The sequence below is a fragment of the Pituophis catenifer genome, unplaced genomic scaffold (genome assembly GCF_029215685.1).
Source record: "Pituophis catenifer annectens isolate HBS135680 unplaced genomic scaffold, rPitCat1.0.hap2 SCAF_6, whole genome shotgun sequence".
NCBI classification, from domain to species: domain Eukaryota; kingdom Metazoa; phylum Chordata; class Lepidosauria; order Squamata; family Colubridae; genus Pituophis; species Pituophis catenifer.
In genome coordinates, this window is record NW_027256886.1 from 66,406,131 (window position 1) to 66,433,923 (window position 27,793).

At 37.8% G+C, this 27,793-nt stretch overlaps 1 protein-coding gene across 1 annotated transcript in view; it reads right to left on the bottom strand.

The window, feature by feature from the left end:
* MYOF (myoferlin) overlaps window positions 1-27,793 on the bottom strand; it is a 101,567-nt gene that overhangs the window by 26,010 nt on the left and 47,764 nt on the right. Inside the window, 20 exon segments of the mRNA XM_070946096.1 lie at window positions 894-970; window positions 2,302-2,467; window positions 3,883-4,044; window positions 4,910-5,008; window positions 5,119-5,277; window positions 5,360-5,541; window positions 7,738-7,815; window positions 9,010-9,118; window positions 9,598-9,771; window positions 9,916-10,055; window positions 10,252-10,357; window positions 12,285-12,399; window positions 15,647-15,810; window positions 17,427-17,555; window positions 19,268-19,423; window positions 19,920-20,105; window positions 22,802-22,915; window positions 23,783-23,907; window positions 24,698-24,875; window positions 26,972-27,088. Coding sequence (XP_070802197.1) covers window positions 894-970; window positions 2,302-2,467; window positions 3,883-4,044; window positions 4,910-5,008; window positions 5,119-5,277; window positions 5,360-5,541; window positions 7,738-7,815; window positions 9,010-9,118; window positions 9,598-9,771; window positions 9,916-10,055; window positions 10,252-10,357; window positions 12,285-12,399; window positions 15,647-15,810; window positions 17,427-17,555; window positions 19,268-19,423; window positions 19,920-20,105; window positions 22,802-22,915; window positions 23,783-23,907; window positions 24,698-24,875; window positions 26,972-27,088 — 2,736 coding nt within the window.

Below are 27,793 nucleotides of genomic sequence, written 5' to 3' on the forward strand. Positions count from 1 at the left end.
TGTGACTGGCTCTCTTTTCACATATTGAATAAGATGAGGTGAGGAATTTTTAAAGCAAGAGGAACACAGTTTTAAAACGCTGCAATTACAGAGAGAAAATGAATAATTCACTGAATTTAAATGTTGACTTTTCTGAATTGAATATCTAATGTTAAATATTTTCATCATTTAGCTTCAAAAACTAAAACAATCCCTTTAGTATCAGTGGTTAGTCTCATATCTGTCTGTGATAACCCAGCAATTATCTATCTAATTGTAGTTAAACAGTGATTATTTTACAGAAAAGGGAGGATACTGATCGGAAATATGTCTGAAGGTTGAATAGCTATGTCAATTTTAAATTTATGCTGTGCCATTTCACCCAAATCATTTTGTCATGCAGCTGTCATTTTTTCCAATGGTATCTGACAGGGAGAGTGCTCCCACATTTAACCCAATTTCATACGTATTTTAGATGATGATTTCAGAAGATAAGCCTTCAAACTGCCAGTTCAATTTATCAGTCTATTCACTGGAGAGCACATATGATCTAAAATTATTGGCAGACAACTCAGGAACTGCAGCCACACAGAAGACAGACAATAATTTAAATCAGCCCCCCCTAGCTGATGGTCTCCAAATATGTTGGTCTTCGGTTCCCATAAGACCCCATCAGAGTACCATCATACTGACTGAAGAAATCAAACACATCTGAAGAATACCAAATAGGGAAACCTGATTTATACATACAAAAACAATGGAAAAACATAGAGTGATTGACATGTAACCTTCTGGCTACATAAGAGAATATATTAGCTTTCAACAATTATTATGGATAAATTGTCTGGTAAGATTCGCATGCCAAAAAACAAATGAACTGGCCACAGAAAAATGTATGTAAACAAGAAGTTTACCTGTGATGTTAGTAAGGGTTGTGCATCTTCCACTTCAATTACAACATCTCGGCAAGGTGCAGCTGCTAGAATAGTAACTGCAGATAAAACAACTTATTAAACCAAGAAACACTAAGAGCCAAGAAACACTAAGAACCAGATTCAGGAGTCATAACTTCAGCTTTTATTTCTCTTAATGCTTTGCTCTTTTATTTGTTTCCTCCAGATGGGACAGTCTAGAGCAGGGGTCTCCAACCTTGGCCATTTTAAGACTTGTGGACTTCAAGTCCCAGAATTCCTCAGCCAGCTTTGCTGGGCGAAGAATTCTGGAAGTTGCACTCCACACGTCTTAAGGTTGCCAAGGTTGTAGACCTCTGGTCTAGAGAACTGGGCTGCTGATTGTTAAAACTGGAATAAAATATCCTTCCTTCTTCTAAATCACTGTTTTTCAAACTTAGCAACTTTAAAATGAATGAACTTCAACTTCCAGATCTCCCCAGCCAAAATTCTGGGAGCTGAAGTCCATACTTCTTAAACAAGAGACAAATGGACTTTCTTGTTTTTTTCCTTTGAAGATGTTTCATGTCTCATCCAAGAAGCTTCTTTAGCTCCGATTGGATGGTGGGGAATGGAGTCTAGTTGCCTCTTGAAAAAAGCACCTTTGGGACAACCATGACCTGGATGACTGAGAATCTTCATAGACACACTTCTTAAAGTGGCCAAATTTGAAAAACATTGCTCTAAATGAATTCTATTTGGAGAAATTACCTGCCAAGTCAAATTGCTCAGGAATTGGCTTCCAAAAGGCAGGATATAAATATATAAATTAGTGTTTATTTTAGAGCAAGGTACATTTTCTGTATTTAAGCTCAAAATGCAGTTGCTTTGTGTTGCCAAAATAACCCATTCCTGCAAGATGGAATTATCACCAAGCTTGGAGGAACCCCAAAGTCTTATAGGTAAAAGGAGGCATATTCAGTGCTCATGAACAATCAGAAAACTTCTGGGGGCAAGGCAGTGAAGTGGATGGTCTCTATCTGAATCCCCACTGCAACATTTTGGTTAAGATTCCTTTTTAATGAAGTTAAATGCAGAACTATATGCTAGAATTAAAGAAGTGAGACAAAATTATAGTAGGAGCAATGAAAGTAATCTTATTCATCCTTGGTATATATTCCAAACCATGAATGTTAATGGCTATTAATTATCTGGTTTCATTCTTTCTCAGTTAATACTGATTTTCTTTTCACTGACTACCCAATATATGAAAAACAGTGATGGACTTTTATAAAAGTGTTAAACTATCACCAAAGTTTTGTTGTGCTCATTTATTTCAATGGGGTTTTTGTAAAGTCAATAAATTATCTTAGTAGTAACAAGACTGAGAGAACGATAAATGAAAAATAATGTGTTTATTTTATAACTATACCTTTCATCTGTGGTGCAATATCTTCTTTAGTAAGGTAAGGATCACAGCGAAACCTCTCCAGTAAATCAATGGTACATTGTCCCACAATAGGCTTACGGCCAAACTGCCTGTGATCTATCACTTTAAGAACTAGTGATGGAGTGTACAATTCCTCTTTGGGCAGCAGCTAGTTAAAAACAAACAAAATATATATTATATAGACTACATTTAAAATCAATTACAAAAATACATCTAACATAGCAACATCTGGGATGGAGAAGATAAAAAGTCAAAATAATTGAAGCTACATTTATTTTTAAATGTACAGTGATACCGTGGTACTCAACTGCTTTGAAACTCATTGAATTTGGTACTCAACACAAAATTTTGTCCCAGTACTCATTGTTTGATACTCAACGCACAAATTAAAACTTGTTGGTGTTGGCCGCCTTGTGATTTGCTACATTGTTCCTTATGGGAAAAATTTGTTTGGTACTCATTGTTTTGACACTCATCGCCCTTCCCGGAACCAATTAAAAATGACTACAAAAGTACCACTGTATATCAACATATATAAAATCTGATTGAACTTTATGACATAGTTGCAGCTGTTGTCTTGACTTTTTTCTGTTTGAAATCTCCTGAGTATCCCTGCAAAAGACATTTATATGGATTGGGAGCACAGCGTGGAGATTACAGATTTAAGCTTTCTTTTCTGGTGAAAATTAAGATCCACATTCTACAGTCAAAATGGACATGCTTGGGGACTCCAATCATAGACTGCTTACATCTCTCCCAGCTTGATTTTTAGAAAAAAAATAGCTAAATCAAAAACAAATTGCTTTGATCCATTTTGCTATATGATATTCAGAATAAAAAACTATTAAACACCAAAGAAGCTAACAAATGAATACAGTTTTATATATTCAGATGGGAGAATGTGATTTTTGCTTCAATTCAAAAACTGTGTTATGTTCAGGGAAGAGATGTGGAAGATAATGAATTTAGCAAGGGATGCAATTAAGCATTTAGTAGGAAAGGGAGATATACTGAATACTGCTTGATATTCTACAATGTTCCCACTTGCATCTGTATGTGTAGGGGTGAAATCCAGCAGGTTCTGACAGGTTCTGGAGAACCGGTAGCAGAAATTTTGAGTAGTTTGCGGAACCGGCAAATACCGCCTCTGGCTGGCCCCAGAATGGGGTGGGAATGGAGATTTTGCAATATCCTTCCCCCAGGAGTGGGGGAGGGAATGGAGATTTTTCAGTATCCTTCCCCTGCCATGCCTACCAAGCCATGTCCACAGAACCGGTAGTAAAAAAATTGGATTTCATCACTGGCTTATACCGTAATAATGATATCTCTGGTATAGAAATTCAACATTCCATATCATGTATCTTCCCATCTACTTCTGAATGAGGATACAGACATATCCAAACTTAAAGATAGGATTTATTTACAATGGTTAAATTTTTGCTTTGGACAGTTTACAGAGTGAATATATGTATCAACATATATACTAGTTCTATTTTTTTAATGATCAATATGTAGTCAAAATATGTTATACAGCTTTGCTATGAAGTCTTTGCAGTATCATACCACTTTCATGAAGAGAACAGATCCGGGAAAATTAGGTGTCCTCTTCAAGTTTTTGATCACTACAGATTCTACCATTTCACCTCCACATTCTATAATGAGACTGGGAGAAGTCACAGAAGCCATTTGATAGTTTTTCATGTTCCGTAATCCCCAGGCAAGGATCTATTAAAACAAATGAAGCAACAGGCCCCAAAACATCACATTATGAAGAGAAACATAATCTGCTGCAAAATTAATGTAAAAAAAAAAGGGGGGGGGGTCTGAATGGGACAACTTGCTGTGGCCAACTCACTGCAACCAACTTGCCACGGCCAACTCACCATGGCCAACTCACTGTGGGACAACTTGCCATGGCCAACCTGCCACAGCAAGCTCACCATGGAACCATTTAACAATTCAATTACTTAAAATAAATATTTTTTTAAAAAAATTGTCATTCACATTTCCTTTTGTCCCTCATTTTGCATCTTGACTCCTACTGACTTCACAGATATAGCCATGAAGGTTTTTTTGGCATGAATTTGCAAATGTTTTGCCATTGTCTTTTTCTAGAATGTTGTATTAATTCCCAGGGTAACCTATTCTCATGAATGTAATGCTACTTTATTCATAAATTCAAGTCCATTTCATAATATTCAGCATTTCCATAACATATTTTGAAAGTGCTCTTAGTTCACCTAGGTAGTTCTTGGATGCCCACAATAGTCCTTAGATGCAAGACTGAGATATAATTGTTAATTTGAGATCAAGTTCATGACGGATATGAATTAAGGTTTTTGAATTTATCATTAAAGCTTCTAATAATGACATTAAATCTTGGATGAACATTGCATAATGAAAATAAAACATCATCCAGATTTTTTGGGGAGGTGGGGGATAGTTGCCTAAGCACTTGATAGCAGCTGTTTATTATACATTAAAAGTATACTAAGATTTTATGCTAGCACTTGGCCTTGTGTAAGCAAGTATGCCCAAATGCCCTATTAACATGTCACTTTGGATAACAAATAAACAATAATCAAAATACCTCAATTGCAGTAAGTTGCACAACAGGTCTAATTCCTTGTGGTACCATATATAGATTTGGTGCTCGTTGAGAAGGAAGAATTGGAAGATTGGTGCCACCCTGTTTAAAGATATAGATACATGTTTCTACAATGTATAGTGAGACCAAACATGGATATTATCTTATCGAAGTATCTTAAGCCCAAAATAAGTCAATTTATTTTTCATTACCTTTTCATTCAGTATAAGCTCAGCAGCTAAAAGAACATCTCCACAAGCCTTGCCTCCATTCTTAACTGGATACCAAAGAAGTTTTGGATTGATATCAATATCTGGATTCAATTTTACCATTGGAGAGCAAGAGGTTCTTCCAAGAAATTCGTCTTTGCCCTGAAATCCCAAATACCAAAATGATCATGTATCTGATATCATTAAACTAAAACAAGACATAAAAATTTGGTACGGTACCTACCACTTGGTCATTGTCAAAAAGGTCAACAACCACCAGAGGAGGATTTTGTGCTACCATTTGGGGATCACCGTAAATTTCAATATCATCAAATATAATTGTTTGATCCCAGGTTGGGTTCAGAGTTGAATGGATAATCTCAGTTGTTTTGCTTCGATGAAGGAATGAAACATGAGCGTATGGATCTGAAAGAGCACAGCAAGGGAATACTGACATAGACTTATTTAGAGTTAAGTTCGTACATTTTTCTACCATCTCTCTTTTCGCTTCACTTAACAATCTTAAAAGCCCTAACCTTGGTACTGAGTCATAGTAATCCACACTGCATGATTCCAAAAGATTCCAAAATTGTAATTTACATCTCTCCCTTTTTTTCAGAACTAGACGCAAATGAATACAAGAGCTTTAGGCCTATTATTTTTTTTAAACCGTTAAAATCATAACGGACCTCTGAAGAAGGGGTGGGGGAGGATATCGTTTTCTGTACAAATTGCTATGACTGGATATCATTTAAAGATAATCCCTCTGATTCCTTATGCAAGAGATGTAATGGCAGTGTTATATATATTTTTAACTTTAGTATTTAGAAAGTTAATGAAGTGAATAAAGACTTCAAGGGCCCATATTTATCCAGGTAATTCTTTCTTTCCAATAGTATAATTTTTTTCTGGAAAATGTTTATGGTGTCCTGATTTATCTCTGTGTGTGGGAAATAGAATGTAACTTTTAAATGAAAACTACCTGGATATTTGAAAAAGAACTGTGAGTCTGTAGCTTTTAAAAACTAATGAAAAATCTTAAAGCTGTGTGATCATCACAATCTACATATGATGCCCTCGCAGATTGTCATACGTTTTACATTATATATGTTATGACATTTTATATACTAAACCAAAACCAAAGAGATTCAAAATGACCACAAACTGCATTTTACAATTTCAAATCCACCCCGCTCCCAAAAAAGACATTGCATAACATGCAGCATAATACTCCTAATTACAGCTTAACTCCTCTTTGTGATTCTACTAATGTTTTATTTATTTTTTTTGGCTAACTATTATTAGCTAAATCTTTTGCCTGCCTTTTCCTGAGCTCTTCTGGTCCTTAAACAGGAGAAGAAATCAGAAGAAACTTGGAAAACAAGCAAAAGGAGATTGAGAAGGATTGGAAATTAAATCTGAGGAGGAAGAGCCAAGTCCAATGTTCCCCAACTGCACCCCAGGGCTTCTGGCTAGGATATTCTGGGAGTTGAAGTCCACACATCTTAAAATGTTTATGGTTGGGAAAGACTGGGTTACAGGATAGTGTTAGCAAGGAAAAAAAACAGAAGAGAACCAAAGCGCAAGTATGGTGATGCTCCTTTAGTAATGGTGCCCATAAAGCATTGGACCATGATATTTTATTTATTTATTTATTTATTTATTTATTTATTTATTTATTTATTTATTTATTTATTTATTTATTTATTTTTCATATTTGTATACCGCCCTACTCCCAAAGGACTCAGGGCAGTGAACAGCCATAATAAATACAAATACATATAGAAGTTAAAAACTATTAAGAAACAGATTAAGTAATTTAGGCTCAAAGATTAAAAAACCTCCAAATTTATCTAAAGAGGTTTAAAACCCAATTTAAAAGCCAGTTTAAAAGCCAATTAAAAAGGGAGAGTTAGGCCAGACCAGCTTGTTGGAATAGAAATGTTTGAAGTATATAAATATTTGAAGTAGTAGTCTGACTGAGGATTAATATTCATTAGTGGGATGTTTCTCCTTTACATATTTTTAATGGGGTGATATCAGGGGTGAAATGCTACCGGTTCGCACCGGTTCAGACCGGTGAACCAGTAGCGGCGGCAGTGCGAAGCTCCATCCATTCACCCGGATGTCGTTACTTCCTGGTTTTAACCAGGAAGTAACCTGTTTTTGACCCTCTGCATATGCACAGAAAGCTTTGCGCATGTGCAGAGGGTCCAAAATCACATACAGAGCACGCACTTCTAAACCGGTAGGGAAGGTAAGTAGATTTCACCCCTGGGTGATATCCATATGTAGAGACATGAGAGCTGTTCTTGAATGAAATAGTATAGATATATGTACATAAATGATGCTTCCATGAAGTAAAGACCTTGCACGCAAATTGCTTTTTTTTCTATTTTTTTGTGTTATTGTTTGAACTATTTGACAAGAGTTCTGCTATATAAATATTTTAATGAATAGACATCACTATTAAATAATTAGGCAAATCTTTGATTAGCCATAACATTCTGAACAGGAAATGCTCAAATTATTTCCCTTGCTTATCAAGCTGTTTGTTCTAGAAAAATATCAGAAAAAGATATACATTCTTTGAATTCATTCCCTAGCTTCTATTCTCTGTACCTGAAAAACTGTCTTTATCCAAAGCTGTAAGATTTCTTCCCTGATAGATGTAACATCGAAGGTGGTAACTAAAAACTCCTAAAACAACAAAAAGTCAGTGTAAATAAAACAATCTTTTTCTTTGTGTACACTTACCTTTGAACCAATGACTCCTGATGACTAAGTGGACAAGTCCTTCCAGTTTATTTCCTAAGGCTGAGAGAGAGTGACTGGCCTATGATTACACAACTGATTTCGTGCCTAAGGAAGGGCTAAAATTGACAGTTTATAAACACTTACTTTTGCTCCTCCTCCTTATCCTCTTTATTCTGTCTATGTTAGTACGAGTCTCTGTAGTTATTCCCCCATGTGTATTTTTTATGCTGTACTTGTCAATAATTTCCGATTTCTAGTCATTGTTTAGCATGTATTAGTCTTCATTAATTCTATAGTAATTTTAATTATTTGGTTAGGCTGAAGATTGTTGAACATTTCAATCATTCTCTTCATCTGTTTTTGCCACAAATAAATGGATTCATCTGGTCCAACAGTATGCTATGTCAACATCTGGCATTCAGGAAAACACTGGAGAACAGCTAATGCATTTGTTATTTCTAATATAAGTGTTGTCTGCCTCCGAAGTCTTTGGGTTGTAGGTTTCCAGGGTGTTGAAAGCACTAACCAACTAGGATCATTTCTACAAATCGGATCGAAAATGGAATGGAAACTTAGTACAATTTTAATAAGCATAAGACTGGTCATATCAGATATGCCCACATTTTGGACTAGCTTCTTTAACTGATCAAATAAATGGAAATTAACCTTTCTTTATAATTTCTATCAGTGTTTATTTTGAAATAATAATGTGAAATACAGCTGTATTCTACAGACAAATTGATTATTAACTAAATCTTGCCAGAAGTTAAAGTATAGCAATACATTTCTACTAATCCAAGAAACAGACTGAAGACTGAATGACATTAATGGATCATGGTTAATGATGTGGACTTCTTCCTGTTCTCACTTCACTCTATTCATTTTTGTGCATTGCCCAATGAGAGCAATTTGGCTTGGAGTTTGCATATTTGCATTTTGGGAGGCCTTACATCAGGCCTATGGGTCATAGCGTCTTCTTTCTTGGCAGGAAAGGGCTCAGAAGAGCCCTAATACAAAAAGGGTATTAGGTATGTTCGCCAGTTTGAGTTTATACTGCATGTCAACTACAATAAAAGAACAGCTGTGAGAAAATCAAGGAATCCCATCACTTTGAATAAACAATTTGAACTGACTTACTGTCAAAGTTGCAAGAAACAATTGGAGTGTTTGCACCAAACAAATTTGCTGCTGAATCTGTAGACTTCTCAGAAGTGTGGTCTTCATCTTCAATACTAAAATCTGCTCCCTAAGAGTATATAATTATTCAATGTTTATAAAGGACTTAGCTTAAACCCATAGTTTCAAAGTGGTCTTTGTTATCAGGCTTATCGAATAAAAACCCAACGTGAAAAGAAAAAGGGAAAGGAAAGGAGAGAAGGCAAACACGGCCATCCATTCTTAGCTATAGGGATTCCTAAAATTAATGATGTCACTGAAGACACTGCAATTCACCTAACCACAGTGACTCACTTAATGACTGCGGCAAAAACGGTCGCAAAATCAGGTGCGACTCAATGAACAATTGCCCTGCTTAGAACACTTTCTTGGTATATTAAACAGCATCTGCAGAAGGGAAGATTGTTAGGATTGTGACAAGGGAAAAAAGAATTGAGAGTGCCACTTTTTAATCCACTTGCCTAGGTCACATTTAAGTGCACTTTTTAAATCATAGGTTATCCTCGAAGTGATCATTAAGTGATAACAAGGCAAATTATCCCTACGTACAAGAGCTCCTTCAAGTTTAAAGATGGCAGCTGCCCCATATGCATCTGAAGGAGCCATTTTTCTTCTCCAGCGTCTGCGGCGAAAAGTATCAGAACTACTTTGCTTCCAGTGAAACTTCCACCCAATCAAAGATGCAAATTCCCACCCTTCGCGATCTTCGTATGATGTGATTTCCTAAAAGACAATCATAACAAGAATTCAATGTACTTCTTTGACAAAACATAGAATTATTTTCTGACATCTATTTTCTATATACTGCCCCCTCTCCCCATTCTTTTCCATAGACGCTCATTGTCGGCTGCAATTTCTTTGTCTTACCTTTGATGCAGTTGTTTGGTTTGGATCCTTTCTGCGTTTTCGAACCAACCTTCGCCTTCGATGGGTGTGATACATTTTTTCTGTTGCACCCCAGGATTTTGGTTTATTGTCAGGAGGAATGGTAATTCCATATTCCCAACCTTAAATGAAAAATACATGTATTGGCCATTAAAACCGGACTTTCCTTCCATAGTCAATAGGGTAGCTACTGAAATCTAAGATTCACAGCCTTCAGTTCGCCAACCTTTCCTCATCTTTTTCTCATAAGCCAACATTCATAAGACTCATTACATTCACATTTGAAATAAAAAGCAGTCTGCAAGTTCAAATACTTGCCTTTTTCATCCACTGCTCTGTTGATGTCATATATCCAAGCATCATCATCCCACATCCAGCCAGGAGGACACGTTATTTCACCTGGTGGGGGGGCTTTTTCTCCATTCTTTGAAACACAGAAAGAATCATACTGAGAATTATATTCACATTTAGCAGAATGATATATGTGCATACAATCAGGGATGTTCAGGGGAGGTTAAAAAATCAACATAATAGCTGCAACTGCATATCAAAACTCGTTTTTTTCCACATAATGCACAAAAAAAAAAATTCAATCTCGTAGATGGGTCAACATCTTGATTTTTTTTTACCCCATTATTTGGGGATACCTCTACATTTCATAATAACTCATTTCAAAGTACAGTACCTGAAAGACCACTAATTTTATTATCAGATCCAAATGAGGGTCCAAAAATGTATGTCCCAAGAAATGTTTAAACCTTTGAAGTACTATAATACCATTGAGTGGTTTGATGCACTAGACTAGCAAGACTAAGACCAGTTCTTTTCTATTTGACTCCCCCTGATGTACAATTGGAAGCAGCAAACTAGGATCCAATAGTTGTAAACTAGCAATAGAGTTAGATGCAACTTTTTAAAGGGTGACACAAGAATTCTGCATTCAAATTTATTTTACAACTCAGTAATGCACATTTTAGTTTGCTTGCACATTGCAATTTAAGTTTCATTTTACACAGAAATAATAATATTAAAAACAAATGTGTTTCCTTCAAGAGCTCAAGGCAACATTTTCTCCACCAATTCTTCTCCGTATAATCTAGCAGACAAGTATTGGCTGAGAGTCAAAAATTGACCCAACCTCACCTACAGTGCTTCCATGGCTGAAGGGACATAGACATAGGATATTAAACATGATTTGATAAACACAAATACAGTGTTCAGTATGCTAAGCCATAATGGACAGATCATACCCTGCCAAAATAAACAAACCATATTATGGTTTAGTATTAGCTGTTCTGCCCCAGCTACGGAACCCAAGAAATGTAGCACACACAAAACTCCAAACAACTCCGTTTACTACAAACACAGTCTTTTTCAAATGCAGACTATTACTAAAAATGTCCTTAACAACCTGCCAGAAATTCCAAAGATTAGATAAAGGCTTACAATAGTTGGCAATTAGCCAAGAAACCAGGTTTGCAAGGAAAATTCACTCTCAAATGCTCAACGAACGACCAGACGAACACACGTTGTTTCCTGCAATGTTTGCCAGCTGTGTGCAAACTTAAATAGGCTAAGGGAGTGGCCAATTAGCCCCAAGCCTTACTCTCAAGGAGACCTCCTCCTGAGTAATCACTCCTGCCTTTTGGCAGCTCTGCGTGCTCGTGCATTGAGAAGAGGCTCCTCCACTTCACTCTCTTCACTTGAAGGAGCCTCTGGGGGATCTGAAGGCCCTGGCTGAATCTCTGCCTCTGGCACACATCTTCTTCAGCCTCCTCACTGTCCGACTCGAGCGCCGGCTGCACAGGCTGCTGGCGCGACACCACACCAACCTCCTCGTTGTCAGGATCAGCCACAATCCGTGCAGGCCGCTGACGGGCCACAACAATTAGCTGAAAATTTGTTTATAGCTTAGACTTAATGAGATCTTGTAGCAGTAGCCCTTAGACTTAAATACTACTTCACAGCGCTTTAACAGCCCTCTCTAAGCGATTCCCAGAGTCACCATATTGCCCCCAACAATCTGGGTCCTCATTTCACCCACCTTGGAAGGATGGAAGGCTGAGCCAACCTTGAGCTGGTGAGACTCGAACTGCTGAACTGCTGGCAGTCAGCAGTCAGCAGAATTAGCCTGCAATACTGCATTCTAACCACTGCACCACCATGGCTCTTATGGGATTGGAAAGAAATTAGTTTCAGGTAGATCCTCACCAACTGGCTGCGCTCTCTCTCTCCCTCCCCCCCCCACTCTCTCTCCCACACACACACACACCAAACACATTAAGTCACCCATACCTGGAAAAAAAATCAGCAGCACTTAAAATTGCTAAGCCACCAGAAGCAGCTCTTACCACATCTGTATATTGATCTTCAGCTGCTTTCCATTCTCCTCCAGGATAACGGCTCTCATTTTGATATACTTCATCAGTGAATTCAGTGTGGCCAGCATCTGCTTCTGTTAGCAAGCTGTGGAGCCAGAAGGAAGACTTCAAAGCATTAGATAACAGGGGATGTTCAACGAAAGACACTGTGCTACAGTATAAACCCCAGGGCACGGTTCTTTTTAAAATGTTTTTTTTTTAAATATTTACATTATCTATTTTTTTAAATTAATATAAAGCTATTGTAGCTATTTTTAGTTTTTCTGAACTTTTTTTGGTAATAACAGCAATAAATAAAACTGCAGTTTAGTAAAATATGATGCAGACATTGGTGACATACAGCTCCATCTACTGGGAGGAAAATTATGAATAGAACAATAGGGAATAAAAAAAATTAAAACCAGATATGAGGAGACAGAAAACTAAGTGAAGGGGGAGGGGGGATGAAAGTACTCCATGAGAGGAGGAGGAAAAATTGAGTTAAACCAAGAATAGAAGCAGTGAGTTGATAGAAGAGCTTGGGGGCAAAATTAAAAAAAAAATTAGTTATCTGGGATGAGTTTGGTTCTATTACTCCCAAGAAAGTGGGCAGTGTTTTTGGGTGATTAAATACAATCACAGCTATGTTAGGTTCATATCCTCCTGAAAAGTGATATGTGGCTAGGCCACGTTGTGTCCAATGTTACTTTGTTGGAAGGAGCAATTCCATGTGCCATAATGATTGCATTATTCTGCCTTCTTCTCAAGACCCTGTCACTGGATCCATTAGTACTGGAAAATTTCATCCAGTTGCTAAGCTTCCTTTTCTGGTTGTTGAGAAGGAAGTAGATCTCCAGCTAATTATCTGGACCTGTTGCAGTCAGGTTTCAGGCTAAGATATAGCACCAAAACAGCTTCAGCCATGCTTATAGATGAAGGCAGATTTTGGATGGGTGCAGCATATCCATCCACACCCCTACATGAAAATGCTGGATGAGGTTATCTATCAACATGGAATCAAGAATCATCAGATGATAGTCAGTTATATATCTCTGTCCCAACTCATCCAACTGATGCAGTCAAGGCATTTTCCCAGGCCCTGGAGGCTATATAGGTCTGGATGGGGAAGAACTAGCTTTGGCTCAATCCTGAGAAAACTGACTGGCTTTGGGTTTTAGGTCACACGTACTTAATCATCTGCAACAGGCTGAATATGACGCTACCCTTGAAAACCATTTGAAATTTCAATCCAGAATGCAGTGAAATATAATGTGCACATATGGCACTCCATATCACTGCTGTGTGAGCTGCACTAGCTCCCAATTGGCATAGAGGTGCAGTTTAGATGCCAGTTGTCACCTTTAAAGTCTTTCATTTTTCTTTTTTAAATCAATTGGATAATTATGTTTTTAATCGTTGTTCACCATCCAGAGTTCCTCTGGTTGATCATATACATTTGGTTAATAAATATATAAGAAGTATAACTTATAAGTAGCATATAAGAGAAGAATTAGCTAAAAGCAGAGGAGAAAATTGGAAAGAGTAGTGGTGATGGGTGACCTCTAAAAAGCACTATAAAGGAAGACAGTCTAAAGGGAGTGGATGTAGTAGTTGGACTGAGCTGGTTGGGGACAGAATCCAAGAGAGCAGATGAGTAGGAAAATTTGGTGAGTTCAACAAAAGAGAAGGGGAGGATGCTAAAGAGGATTGGTGGATGGCAAAACATGTGGAACTGAACTGGTTGTTAACAGCCAAGCTATTCTGGATATTCTACCCACAGGCACAGTTTTTAGAGTTCTTAATATAAATTTTCTCAATTTGTTTAGGCACATTTATGTTTAGGCACATAAATCTTCATAAAAGGTAAAGGTAAAGGTTCCTCTCGCACATATGTGCTAGTTGTTCCTGACTCTAGGGGGCGGTGCTCATCTCCGTTTCAAAGCCAAAGAGCCAGCGCTGTCCGAAGACATCTCCATGGTCATATGGCTGGCATGGCTAAACGCCAAAGGTGCATAGAACACTATTACCTTCCCACCAAAGGTGGTCCCTATTTTTCTACTTGCATTTTTTACGTGCTTTCGAACTGCTAGGTTGGCAGAAGCTGGGACAAGTAACGGGAGCTCACCCCATTACGCAGCACTAGGGATTCAAACTGCTGAACTGCCGACCTTTCGATTGACAAGCTCAGCACTTTAGCCACTGAGCCACTGCGTCCCTTCTTCATACAGCAGGAGAAAAAAAGGAGATTTGTTCAGGAACGAAAGAGAAGCATTAACTTTCCTGAATAAAATATCTCCTACATCTTCTATTACAGGTGGCCCTCCAGTTACAACCACAATTGAGCCCCAGGTTGTTAAGTGAGACATTTGTTAAGTGAATTATGCCTCATTTTATGACCTTCCTTGCCTCAGTTGTTAAAGTGAATCACTGCAGTTGATAAGTTAATAACCCGGTTCTTAAGTGAATCTGGCTTCCCCATTGACTTTGCAAAACATGATCACATGATCTTGGGACAGAGCAATGGTCATAAATATGAACTAGTTGCCAAGCATCAGAATTTTTACCATAAGATCATGAGGATGCTGGAAAGGTCGTAAGTGTGACAAACAGTCATAAGTCACTTTTTTCAGTGCCGTTTTAACTTTGAATGGTCACTAACAAACTGTTGTAAGTCAAGGACTACCTGTACAAAGGAATAATTCCAGTACAGTTAATAAAAGTAGGAATTTTATCACAGAGAATCTGCACAAGACTCAGGAGTACGCCTCAAAACTAGAGGTATGCACCTAGCTTCCACTTATCTTCTATCTTATCATCATGGATTACATAATCGGTGAAAGTAAATAGATTAAAAAGTAAATAAAATTTTAGTAAACTGCTTATTGAGAAAATGCAATCCTTCCTTCCATCTGCTGATAGCTGAGATTTCAGTAAGACTGGTCTATTAGCCAAGTTACGTTCTGTAGATTACTTGGTTTCAGACAAGGTCCTTTTCTGCCCCTCGAAACTTGAATTTGCCTCTAAAAATCTTTGAGAGGCCCTTGAAATAGCATAGTTATTTCTCCCTGGGATACAATGCACCTGTGTTGGCTTCTCCAGAAGTGTCAAAACAAGCTTGCGCCCATCAGCCCTTTTCTCAACATTCATAATTTAAGGAAGCCTTTATGTTGTTACCTTCCCTTGGCATAAGCAGGTTTATGCAGGAGATCTTGATAGAACTGCTTTTCAACAGGAGTTAGCATTTTCCTGCCTTCCTTTCTTCCTGCTAAATTTATGAGATTTCCTCCAATGGAAATTACATAAGCTTCCCCCTCCCCACCTTTTTGTGAGAAGAATCCGAGTCAAAATCTGACCTTCTTTCAGGATCAACGAACCACTCGTCTTCCCACTCCCATCCTTTGGGAGGCAAAAAATATTCTCGTTTCAGTTTGATTTTTCCTGTGACATCAGAAAACTTGTGGCGTCCAACAAGCCCTCTGGTTCCCCACTTTCCAAACATAAGAACCTGGTTTTCATACTGTTGCCAAAAAAGTAAATACAACTTTAGAAAAATGAATCTGTTCACCGTCAGCATTCCAAAGCCATCAAAACAAGAAGTCAGGTACATGTTTAAAACTTCTTTATACTCAATCTATAATCATCACTCCAGCCTTTCCCAGGACAGAACAGAACAGAATAACAGAATTGGAAGGGACCTTGGAGATCTTCTAGTCCAACCCCTGCTCAAGCAGAAAACCATATTTAACCACTTCCCACTTTACTCCATAATCTCCATCTAGATGAGATGGGTGGCACATACATTTAATAAATAAATAATTCCTAGTCAAGGGGTTTCCAGGTTCTTCATCTTCTCATATCCTTCTCCCTAATGAAACCTAAAATTCTAGTTGTCAAAAACAGATCTTGGTATTTTTCTGCCCACACAGAAAAGACATCTCCATATCAAGTATTATACCTCTTCCCCAGTCTAATAAATGTTCAGGTTTATATATCAATGCTCAAGAAACTTCCCCAGGAGATGTATAATTATACATTGTGTTCATCTGTGAGTAATGTCGGGAGAAGCCTTAAAACTATTTCAAAAATAAAACTATTGGAATTAGCTAAAAATTCATGAAGATCATGGAAGGAGGCAAGGATGGAGTTTGCTGGTCTCTCAAATAAAGCCTGAGCAATGTTCATATGAGTCTAAAGACATGGGAACCTTTGTAGAGCTTTAGCTAAGGAAAGGCTTTAGGACTATAGATTAAATAAAGACTTGAGCACATTTATTAAACTCTCTCTCTCTAATGGCAGCAGTGAATCCAAATATAACCCACCTATATGGCCTGCAGATCTCTTTAGCTTCCCTCAGCCAAGTTTTTGTGGCCTATAAAGCTGCCCCTTTAGATCTTTCTCCTGAATCCATAGGAAATTGTCCAGGATCAATTCTGCTTATCCTTCCAAAGAAGTGCTGAAGTTTCAAACCCAACCTCTCTGGTAATATTAGTGCATCCTCAAAAAAGTGTAGCCTCCAACCACAAAATATTTACCTGCCATGTATAACAGCTGCAGCTGTCTGAACTGAAGCACCTGCTACCTTCAAAATCAAGCTTTGGGCTGTGGTAGCCTGAAATAAGTCTTTTGATTCAAAACACTGAGAAGGGTGATATCGTGCCAAGCTATGAAACTGTTATCTATTACATGGCTTTTGCTGAATTATTTTGTTTATCACTTTATTTCCTACTTTTATATTAAGGGGCACTCAAGACAACTAACACAAAAGAATAAATAGGGGAATACAAAACAATACATTTTTCATGTTTTCAGATGGCAATGTGCAATACCAGTGATAGACATATTAACTAATAAAGATTAAGATTAAGATTTGCCCTTGAACAAGTAGTTGTACTATCGATTTGATCAATCTTTGGCAGAAGCCACTGTACATGTGTCCCAAGCATGTTCCACTAAAACGAACAGGAGCTGTACAACACATTACAGAAATAAATTTTTATTTCATTTTCAAGTCCTGAGGGGCCGTGAGAATGAAGAACAAGAAAACCAATCCTTGAAGCCTGATTTCAGAATATTAGCGTAAGGACCAAACCTCAACTTCCCAGAGTAATGACAGAGTAATGATTAGGCACATACCATTTCAGCAAAGACACTGAATGCTCCTTCCGCAAAGCTATTGAATTTTTTTTCGACTGCACTCAAGCCAAGCCAAAAATTGACTCGCAGCTGTGCTGGTATTTTGACGTTGTTTTTGTCTTGTGGGTACTAGAATATGTTTTAAGAAAAAGAAGGAAAAAAAACCAGTCACTTCCAATGTGTGTTCATCACAATAAAAGACATACAGTACAGATTTCCAGGACTTGTGCCTTATAGCTTGTGCTTTTTCTACCAGAGGCTACTTCAAAAAAAAAAAGAGAGAGGTTCAAAGTATAAACTTGTCCTTGATTTGACTTAAGAGGAAGCAAAGACAGCCAGATGGTTAATCTATTTCCTGTTTTTCCAATCCCAATTGTCAGCCTACAATACTTTGCCACTACCCAATTCCGAGAATGAAGATTGTAATCACTGCTAATATTTCCTTACTATAAGCAACTTGAAGATCAGCATTGTTAAGTTGAGACACTCTAACCACTGAAACACCGTTTTCTTCTGAATTGAAATTGGAAGCATGTTTTAGTCTTACTTCCGGACTTTTATAACGGGGTGGTCTTCTAAATATTGCTGGACTCCAACCCTTATCAGCCTCAGCCAGTATGGCTGGCCAGGGAAATGGAAATGAGAGGTCACAGACTTTCTATCATTGCTTTTGAGTTTAAGAAATACAAATGGCATGCCCTTACAGGGGCCAGTTCTCCTATTTTTGTGTAAGTTATTTTTCTGAATTTTTCTCTAGAATGCAAAGAATCAGCCCTGGACAATGGTAATGACAGCAAATAATCTTGAGAGGAGTGATTGAATACAAGACTGGCTAATGCCCTAACAGAACCATCAGCAATGAGAGGAAGGCTTTCCCAATCTTAGTTTTTAGTAGTGGGAGTTGGCAATAGAGGTGGTTAATGTTGGAACGCACACTGTGCTAAAATACCATAGCTACCTGGAGGACATTGCCAACCTATTTCCATGGTGATCGTATCATTAATTAAAGAAATAACTATTCTGCAGTAGTCTTGTATCAGTTAGAGCCAGTTTGGTTTAGTGGATAAGGCACCAAGCTAGAAAGCAGAAGGCCATGAGTTCAAGTGCCATTTTAGCCATGAAAGCCAGCTGGGTGGCTTTGGGTTGTCTCAACCCAACCCACCTCACAGGGTTGGCCGTGGTGGAAAAAATAGGAGGAGGAAGATGTGTTGACTTCGTTTGTCTCCTTGAGTTATGTGTAAAAATAATAAAGGTGGGATGCAAACAAACAAACAAAAAAGTCATCTAAAGCAAACAGACTTCTCTATAGAGGGGTGTATTATGCCAACTGAAATGTTTGCCTCAGTTTTCTCTAACCTTGAATCCTTCAACTGCATTGGCTCTATAACTTTCAGGATTTCTACCAGATTGAGAAAAATTGCTGTATTTACTTTAATTCACTAGGACAGTGGTCCCCAACCTTTTTATCGCCGCGGCCCGCTGAGCGCGCGCAGGGGTGGGGGCACGGCCCAGGAGCTTTTGCGCACGGCCCATTGCGCACGGCCCAGGAGCCTTTGCGCTGCAGCGTTCATATCCCCCGGCCGCTGCGCGGCCCGGTGCCAGGTACTCCACGGCCCGGCACCGGTTCGCGGACCGGGGGTTGGGGACCACTGCACTAGGAGATACTAGGAAATGTCACCAAAAATTCTAGTTTGGACAAATTAGGAGAAAACAGATACCATCATAAACAAAAGAATCCTGAGCCTATCTATTGATTTACATGCATTCACCAAATGCTGGACCAAACCTGGTTTAGAAATGACTGACTCACCAGCCACAGATATGCATGGAGTTAACAGTACCTTTAAAAAGACTGTCTGAGTTTTCCCACAATATTTGCCAGATGCTTCAGGACATGTTGTTGAATGTAAAATCTCATGAGCAGGAACACGTGCATAGGCCAGTCTCTTCTCTCCCCGGATCATCCATATAAACACGTCAGGCATACTGTTTTGTGGCTTTTGTTTTCAATGAAGAAGAGAGCAATGAAATAGCTTTATTAGTCTTGCTAATATCCGACATCATTTGTAGACTTCCTTGGAAATGCCTCATCAGCAAACAGGCCCATTCTAAAGTGCTTCCTAGGCCAACTTATTTTCAATGTCAGATGAAATGGAGTCCAGCTTGCAAAACTATCATATACCGTACACTTATAAATGCCACTCACATTTACAATATATGCATGAATCGGCAGTACCATCTGTACAACCACAATTATGTCGAATTATGTCGAAGTGATGTCATTATGGCTCATGACATCAATGTACAAATAACACAATTATGTTACCAGCATCGTGGCAGCTGACATAAGTTGGTGAGTCATGCCATTTATGCTATGGGATCATGATGCATGTGTTGTCCTTTGCCCATGGGCACCCAAGTAAGTGTGTGTGTGTGTGTGTGTGTGTGTGTGTGTGCAAACAACCCCCTCTCCCCAACATACAATCCATTCACCTCTTCAGTTAGTTGTATTAATCTGTCCAGCCAATCTTCGATGTCTGGCAGAGTGGCCTTCACATCCATGGCTTCATTCCTGAGTCTAATTGCTGCTTCCTGAATCTGATGGAGGGACTTGGTTCGTAATTTGAGGATCTGGGTGTCAAGGACGGTGACATTCTGCTTGCCTTCTAAGTGAGGCAACTCCTTACTGAAAGGAAATGCCAGTAATTTTTAGCAATTAAATTTCATTCAGCAAATACTTAAAAGGTCATAAAAATCACCACAAACTAATGCAATGTAGTAATGCCCCAGGGGTCTCACGAAACCAGGATGGAAAACTCTGAATGCAACAAATGTACAAGGGAAAAAACTGTACTCAAAAAGAGCAGGATTTATGACTGAAGCATTTCAGAAAATCATATTCCTTTTGTTGGGGAAGATTCTTAAAATGAAAATACATGAATATAGATGTGAAAATATAAAGAGTAAAAACCTCACCTATTTAAATATTATTATTATTATTAACTTTTATTTATTAAACATGAAAGTCAGTCAACTGAACATTTAAAAATGTATCATCATAATAATTATAATATACTTATATTATATATATTATTATATATTATAATATTATATATATTATTATTACGTTAAACACTGACTTCTTTTTTCTATAGGAAAAAAGTAGAAGATACAATTATATTTACAGCCACTTGGAACCAATAAGGCTCAGTCAAGTTCTTCTCTTTATTAATTGGAATCTTTATTACAATCACTGACCAGGACTCTACAATTACCAAAAATTAAAATAAATAGTTGCCATTCTAAATAAAATCAGACAAGTTTTAATTATAAGTAGAGGTGAGATGAGGTGATCTGGGGTTGTCTAGTTTTAGGAACAATACAACATAATTAGGCACATTCAAGGAAATGAAATCACATTAATCTTATAAACAGTAATTGTACACAAAATGTCAGAATTATCTGGGTACTTTGCCAGATAGGAAGTTATAAAGCAGGTGTGCAGTATAACAGGCCATGATCTTTGGATCTGATAAAGTCTACTCCACAAGAGCACAATCCTAACTCATAAGGCCGTGATTTTGGGGGTGTGGGGGTTGAGAGAATTGTATTTGCCCTTGTGCTTTCAGAATAGAATAGAATAGAATTCTTTATTGGCCAAGTGTGATTGGACAGACAAGGAATTTGTCTTGATGCATATGCTCTCAGTGTACATTAAAAAAAAGATACATTTGTCAAGAATCATAAGGTACAATCAGTCTGAATAAGGAGCAGAACACTGAGGAGAACCATGTTTAATAAATTCTTTGGTGCCTGCTTTGAAAGAGAGTTCTTAAATAATGGAAAAGCAAAGATATTTATAGAAGTTGAGGGCTACAAGATGGGAAATCCTAGGGATTTGCTAGCCAATTTGGGAATCTAGGCAGTTCCTTGTCTGGATAACTGGGATAGTACTATTGTTAAACAAAATAGGCCTTTCAGCAGGTAGCAGAAGTTTATTGCAAAAAAGATACAATTGAATGTTGAGGTTGCAATAGAAGATATTTGTAACCCAGGGTTGAATTGTGGAATTCTTGATCCTTTGTTGTTTTTAACCAAGTTGAAAACTTGTAAACCAAGTTGAAAACCAAGTTTAGTTTTCAAAACAACCAGGTTCAGAGAGCACCATGGACTCCATAATGTTGAGGTGACCAGCTGATGGAGGATGGAAGGTTGGAGTTTCTCTAGTTTGTAATTTCCTTAAAAGGATTGTCCTTGTGTTGTGCTGTGAGCTAGTGAGGAGGCTTCTATAATTTGATTTTGATGGAATTGCAGGGGCCTTTGTCTGAGGCAGGGAGGATCAATTTGAGCCTCATAGAATTAGGCAAAGAGATGAACCGGGTTTGATCCTGCTCACATCTAAAAGTTTGGTGGGAAAGAGGGTGAAGCCTCCATTTTGTTTGTCAAGATTTATTTTCTCACATATTAAAGCAAATTATTAACATATCTTATTTTTCAATTAACACAACTAAACATTTTAAACAAGTATTTCCCTCAAATCTGTCTATATAACTATCCATTATCCCCAAAAACCCGTTACCTTAAACTAACCAATTATCAATCCATTTTTCTCTTTCATTTGCCTAGATGGATATATTTTAACAATATATTTTAACAATATAAAGCATACAATTATATTAAACATTCCAAAGATATTTAATTTCAACATACCCATTTTATTTCTAACTATTAGACTCCAAATTTATACTCTTTATTTCTATTATTAAACCTACCTTATTTGCTTTAATATGTGACTGGAGCAAAAGCTTCGTTTTGAAAAGATGTGCTTTATGTTTTTGTTTTAAAAAAATAAAAAAAAATATTCAAAAAAAAAGATTTATTTTCTCTACAATTATCTTCAATAACAGTTGTTGTCTTTGGAATTTTTGTTTCAAGTATCCTGCTGGCTTAAAAAGGAAGATATAGATAGTAAATGTGTCCGGGTAGGAAACATTCAACTAGTTGCACTTCCAAATATCTAGCACATTGCTTAAGCATGGTAAGAGCTCAGTTGTATCTCAACATTGGAATAGATGGTCCTCTCTTGACACCCATAATGTAATTTTTGAGGGGATGTCCTTTTTCATGTAGGCTGAGACAAACTATTTGGCCCAGAATCAGCTAGGTTTCATGCATAAAGAGGATTGGAACTCACAGTCTCCCAGTGATTGGCCTAGAGTCCCCCAGCTGGCTTTCATGCCTAAAGCGGGACTAGAATTCACAATCTCCTGGTTTCTAGGCCAGCACTTTAACCACTAGACCAAACTGGCTCTCAGGTACAGGAATACTTAGCAATCTTAATTCTGAGGCAGCCACAGAGAAGAAAGATACAGGACAGCTTACCTTAGGTCCACTATAAGTTCATCGATCAGCTTCAACCATATCTCTGCCAATTGATTTTCTGCCATCTTTGCTTGTATTCCTGATTTTAAAGCTGTTAGGTTGGCTTGCTAGGAAGGGAAAGAATTGAATAGCCAATGCCAGCTTCATTTTTATAATTCATCAAAACGACTTTGGAAAGACCTCTCATAGTTATTTAAGTTTATTACAAGCATTGTGTACATCTCTATGTAGGACAGAAATCAGCAAAAATTAAGACCTTCAATGGTTTTCCCCTTGCCTGAAATCTTACAAGATTTCTATGATTCATACTTGATGGAAACTCTGAAATATCACAAAATCTCAGTTAGAATGTTGGCATTGTTGTGTATAGTTTAGAAATATTGTGAAATTGTAATAATGTAACTGGGGATAGCATAGTTATTTTATAATAATAAATAATAATAATAATAATTTTATTTCTATACCGCCCTTCTCCCGAAGGACTCAGGGCGGTGTACAGCCTATTTAAAAACACAAACAAAACAATGATATAAAATTTAAAATAATTAAATAAATGGCTCAAATTTAAAACCCCAATAAATTTAAATACCCCAATTTAAAACTATTGTATTGATAGTCCGCCCTGGCGGAACAACAGGGTCTTCAATGCGCAGCGAAACACCCGGAGGTCAGATATCTTACGAATTTCTGGGGGCAGTTCATTCCACAGGGCTGGGGCTCCCACAGAGAAGGCCCTCCCCCTGGGCGTCGCCAGCCGACATAACTTGGCTGACGGCACCCTGAGGAGACCCTCTCTGTGGGAACGAACTGGTCGAATTTTAGAGGTAACAGACAGCCCATAAAGATAAAGATGCTGCATTACCAGTCTATTTTTAGAAACTGGATACAAATCTAATGCTGGAAATTCATAATGCATGCATTAACATTAAATAGTTAATAATAAAAACTGATTAAAATAGTCCCAAACTACTTACCAATTTTACTATCATGGCAAGAATCAAGTTTAAAGTATCCAATCTGTGACTTATGTCCTCCCAATAAGAAGTCAATGTTACTACTGGCTTTGTGTTTGCCCACGGTAAATAATAATAATAGTTTCCTAGGATGAAACATTGATAGATGAATAGTCATTTATTTATTTCATGAGATTTATATTCCACCTTTTCTCAGGAGCTCCAAGTAATATACATAGACAGCATTTCTTTCTCGAGTTTTTCCCGAGAACAACTTATGTTGGCCTGAGAGAAAATGACTGGCCCCTGAGCTAAAAGTTGAAATCCACACATCTTTAAGGTGTGGGGTTAAAGAAACGCTAGCCTAGCTAGAGCATTTAGATTTCCTGAAGTTTTCTCATTGTAAATTTGACCTGCAAGTTCTTTTCAAGATCAACTAAGGTTATCTACAACTAATATTGTAGCTTAAAAATAGGAAGCAAATAACGAAGTATCAAATGGAAAGACAGAGGGGGGGAGGGGGGGAGGGAGAGAGAGAGAGAAAGATATATTTTTCATACAATTTAGGGGGTGTAGTCAAAAAGTCAAGATGGTAGCCAAAACTATGTCATCAAAACATTGCCTGCTTTTTTGACCACAGCCCTGAGTTACGTAACAAAATGTAAAAAACATTTCCTCTTTAAATAGGTCACCATGGTAGGATCAGTGGTGGGTTGCCCCCCAGTTCGGACTCGTTCTATAGAACTGGCAGTAAAACCGGAGGGAGGCTCCGCCCACCGACTCCGAAGTCATCAGAACGCTTCTGCGCATGCACAGAAGAGTGCGCGCACATGTGTGTGAGTGAAGCAACTGCACGCGCGCGCAGCTCCATTGCAAACCGGTAGTAAAGGTGAGTAGAACCCACCCCTGGGTAGGATCCCCAACCGCAGTACTCACCATCAAAAATGGCCCGGCTGTATTGGGTGGTTGATGCCAATGGTTTACAGGTGTTGTCAAATTTATTGCCATAATTGCCAATGCTAACTTCAAACTGGATGGGCTCTCCAATATCTTGCAACATGGTGGCAGAATGAAACACAGCACAGAGACTGTATTTTCTTCTGCGCTGGTATTTCTAGAAGATCAACAAACATGTTGGTTTACTTATATTACTAACTGAATCTTACCCTAAGGTTTTAATGGATTAATTATTATCCATAGCAGGATGCATAACATTTGCTTAGGCGTGGTGGTGCAGTGGTTAGAATCCAGTATTGGAGGCTAACTCAATGCTCACTGCCAGGAGTTCGATTCTGATTGGCTCGAGGTTGACTCAGCCTTCTATCCTTCCAAGGTCCGTAAAATGACGACCCAGATTATTGGGGAGAATATGCTGACTATGTAAACCCACTTAGAGAGGGCTATAAAGCTCTATGAAGCTTATATACATCTAAGTACTATTGCTATTATGTTGGGGCCATATTCAAACATATAAATAATATGGGGCCTTATGTATGAGTGGTATAGAAACATAATTTCATTTAATTTAAATTAAATCATAAAAGTTAAAATAGGTGAATATAATAAATATAACTACCTATCGTGTTATTTAATGTTATTTAATGTTTTTTATTACATTATTTTTATTTATTTTATCATCTTAAAAATTATAACCTATGTAGCCTTGTCCACAGAGTCGGTAAAAAAAGTCAAGGTGGTAGCCATGGTTATATGAATAGAGTCTCACCCCTTTTTTCATGCATTGTACATGCTGCTGCCATTTTGGTTTCCTGCAGATGCCCTTATACAGGGCAGATGAAAACTGCAGTTCTAGAAGGGTATGCTAAGAAAATACATTGTAATTCTTAACGCTGCTAAGCAAGCAGGTGGAATGTCTCACATGATTTGTTTTGACTGCAATAAATTTTAAGTGTATTTTTAGCACTTCACTGTGTTCTATATTATCTATCTATCTATCTATCTATCTATCTATCTATCCATCCATCCATCCATCCATACCTCTACAGTCCAATAGTCAAAATAATAACAAGTAAATTATAATTCACTGGAAATTTTAGCAGATATTAGGTGGTATATCTGATGCTTTTCCAGGCATACATACAGTACTAATTCTTCAGTTTGTTTACATTTGTAACCAGTGGTGAAATCTAAAATTTGTTACTACCGGTTCTGAGGGCGTGGCTTGGTTGGGGGGGGTAATGTGACTGGGTGGGTGTGGCCATTTTTTTTTTTACTTTTAAAACCATTTTTTCTACAACCTCTTCAGCGAAGAGGTTGTAAAAAAATGCTTTCAAAAGGCTCTGCCAATCAGGCAACTCAGCTGGGATCGTCAGAGGCATTTAAAAGAAAAAAAACCCTAAATGCCTCTGACGATCCAAGCTGAATTTTTTAAAAAGCCTCTGCCAATCAGGCAACTCTGCTTGGATCGTCAGAGGCATTTAAAAGAAAAAAAGGGTTTTTTTCCCAGCTGAGCCAGAGGCTTTTTTTTTTTTTTTTTACTTTTAAAAGCATTTTTTCGGCAGAAGAGTTGTAGAAAAAATGCTTTTAATAGAAAAAAAAAAAGCCTCTGATGATTGTGCGGCTCAGCTGGGCATGGGGGGGCAGGGATTTTTGCTACCGGTTCTCCGAATCACCCGCCTCCATCGCTACCGGATCAGGCGATCCGGTCCAAACCAGGAGCATTTCACCCCTGCTTGCAACGCAGTACATTTTGATGTCAGCCTTATACCTCTGATGGGATGGCTTGTAGCCCTGGTAACATCAGGGATATGCCTGTGTCATTTTCTTGGCAAAAACAAGAAACAATAACTGTGTTGTTTTTCTTGGTTTTGCTGTTTGAGCTTTGAGGAGGTTACTCATTGTCGGAAAAGGTTGACAGGATAAGAAGATCTATCTCCGTGTCATCTTTCTCCACGGTTCTGGGTATTTTGATAGTTTTAACATTTTAATATCTATAGTTTTAAAATTTGAATTGCTTTTCTATTTATCACTTTATGATCTGAAGCTGCATAGAATCATCCTATCGGGGAGATGGGCAGCAAATAAGTTTAATTTAAAAAAAAATTGTCCAATCTAGTTTATAAAAGCTTATAGCCTGGGATTTTCTGATGATGTCCAAGGACTAGTCTGTTCCAAACAAGACAGATCAGCTAGAATAGATGATGCTTCTTCCTATGATAGCTGTTTACTGAGAAACAAAACGCCACTTACCTCTACAATTAATACATCATCGCTGGGTATAGTTTCAATTTTATTAGCATGTGGTTTGCTATCAAGCACTGTAGAAAGTTCGACCAGGATTCTGCCTCTGTAAGAGACACCTTCTCCCTGCAACCCAAGCAATTTACTTCAATGTAGAGTTAGCATAATATTCTACATTACAAACGCAGCACCATATTCTTCAACTGACATATTGAATCGGAATAAGAGAGTTCTTTTGTTTATAATTACATTGACAATGTGACTATCGAACCCAAGAAAACAGGTTTCAACATGTGTTTGTAAGATGGGAGGTTTTTTGAGACTTTAAAGGTTTAAAAGAGTCTTGAATTTTGGTTTATTTAAAAATGACTTTCTTCTCCTGGTTGTGTTAACCGCCGTATATTATAACTATCTCCTGAGTTGCTGTTTGTGGAAAGCAGTGGAAAGCCTCTTGTGTGCTGCCCTCTGGCTCTTATAAATAGGTACAGAGAAACTTGTCAAAGCAACAAGTTTCTGTGTGCATATATGTGAGTCTCTCTCTAGCATAGGAGGGCATATTCTACACTTGAAGCATTTGCCCTTAGATGTTTATATTGACTTGTTCACCATCACTCATGCCCTTTTGACATCCTGTCTAGATTACGGCAATATGTTCTATATGGGGCTTGAAGAGCATTTGCAAACGTCAACTGGTACAAAATGCAGCTGCATGAGAAGTAAATGGTGTCAGTTACTTGGCACATGTTATACCACTACTTCAGGGACTGTAATGATTGCCAGTATGCTTCTGGGTGCTGAATAACAGAATAACAGAGTTGGAAGGGACTTTGG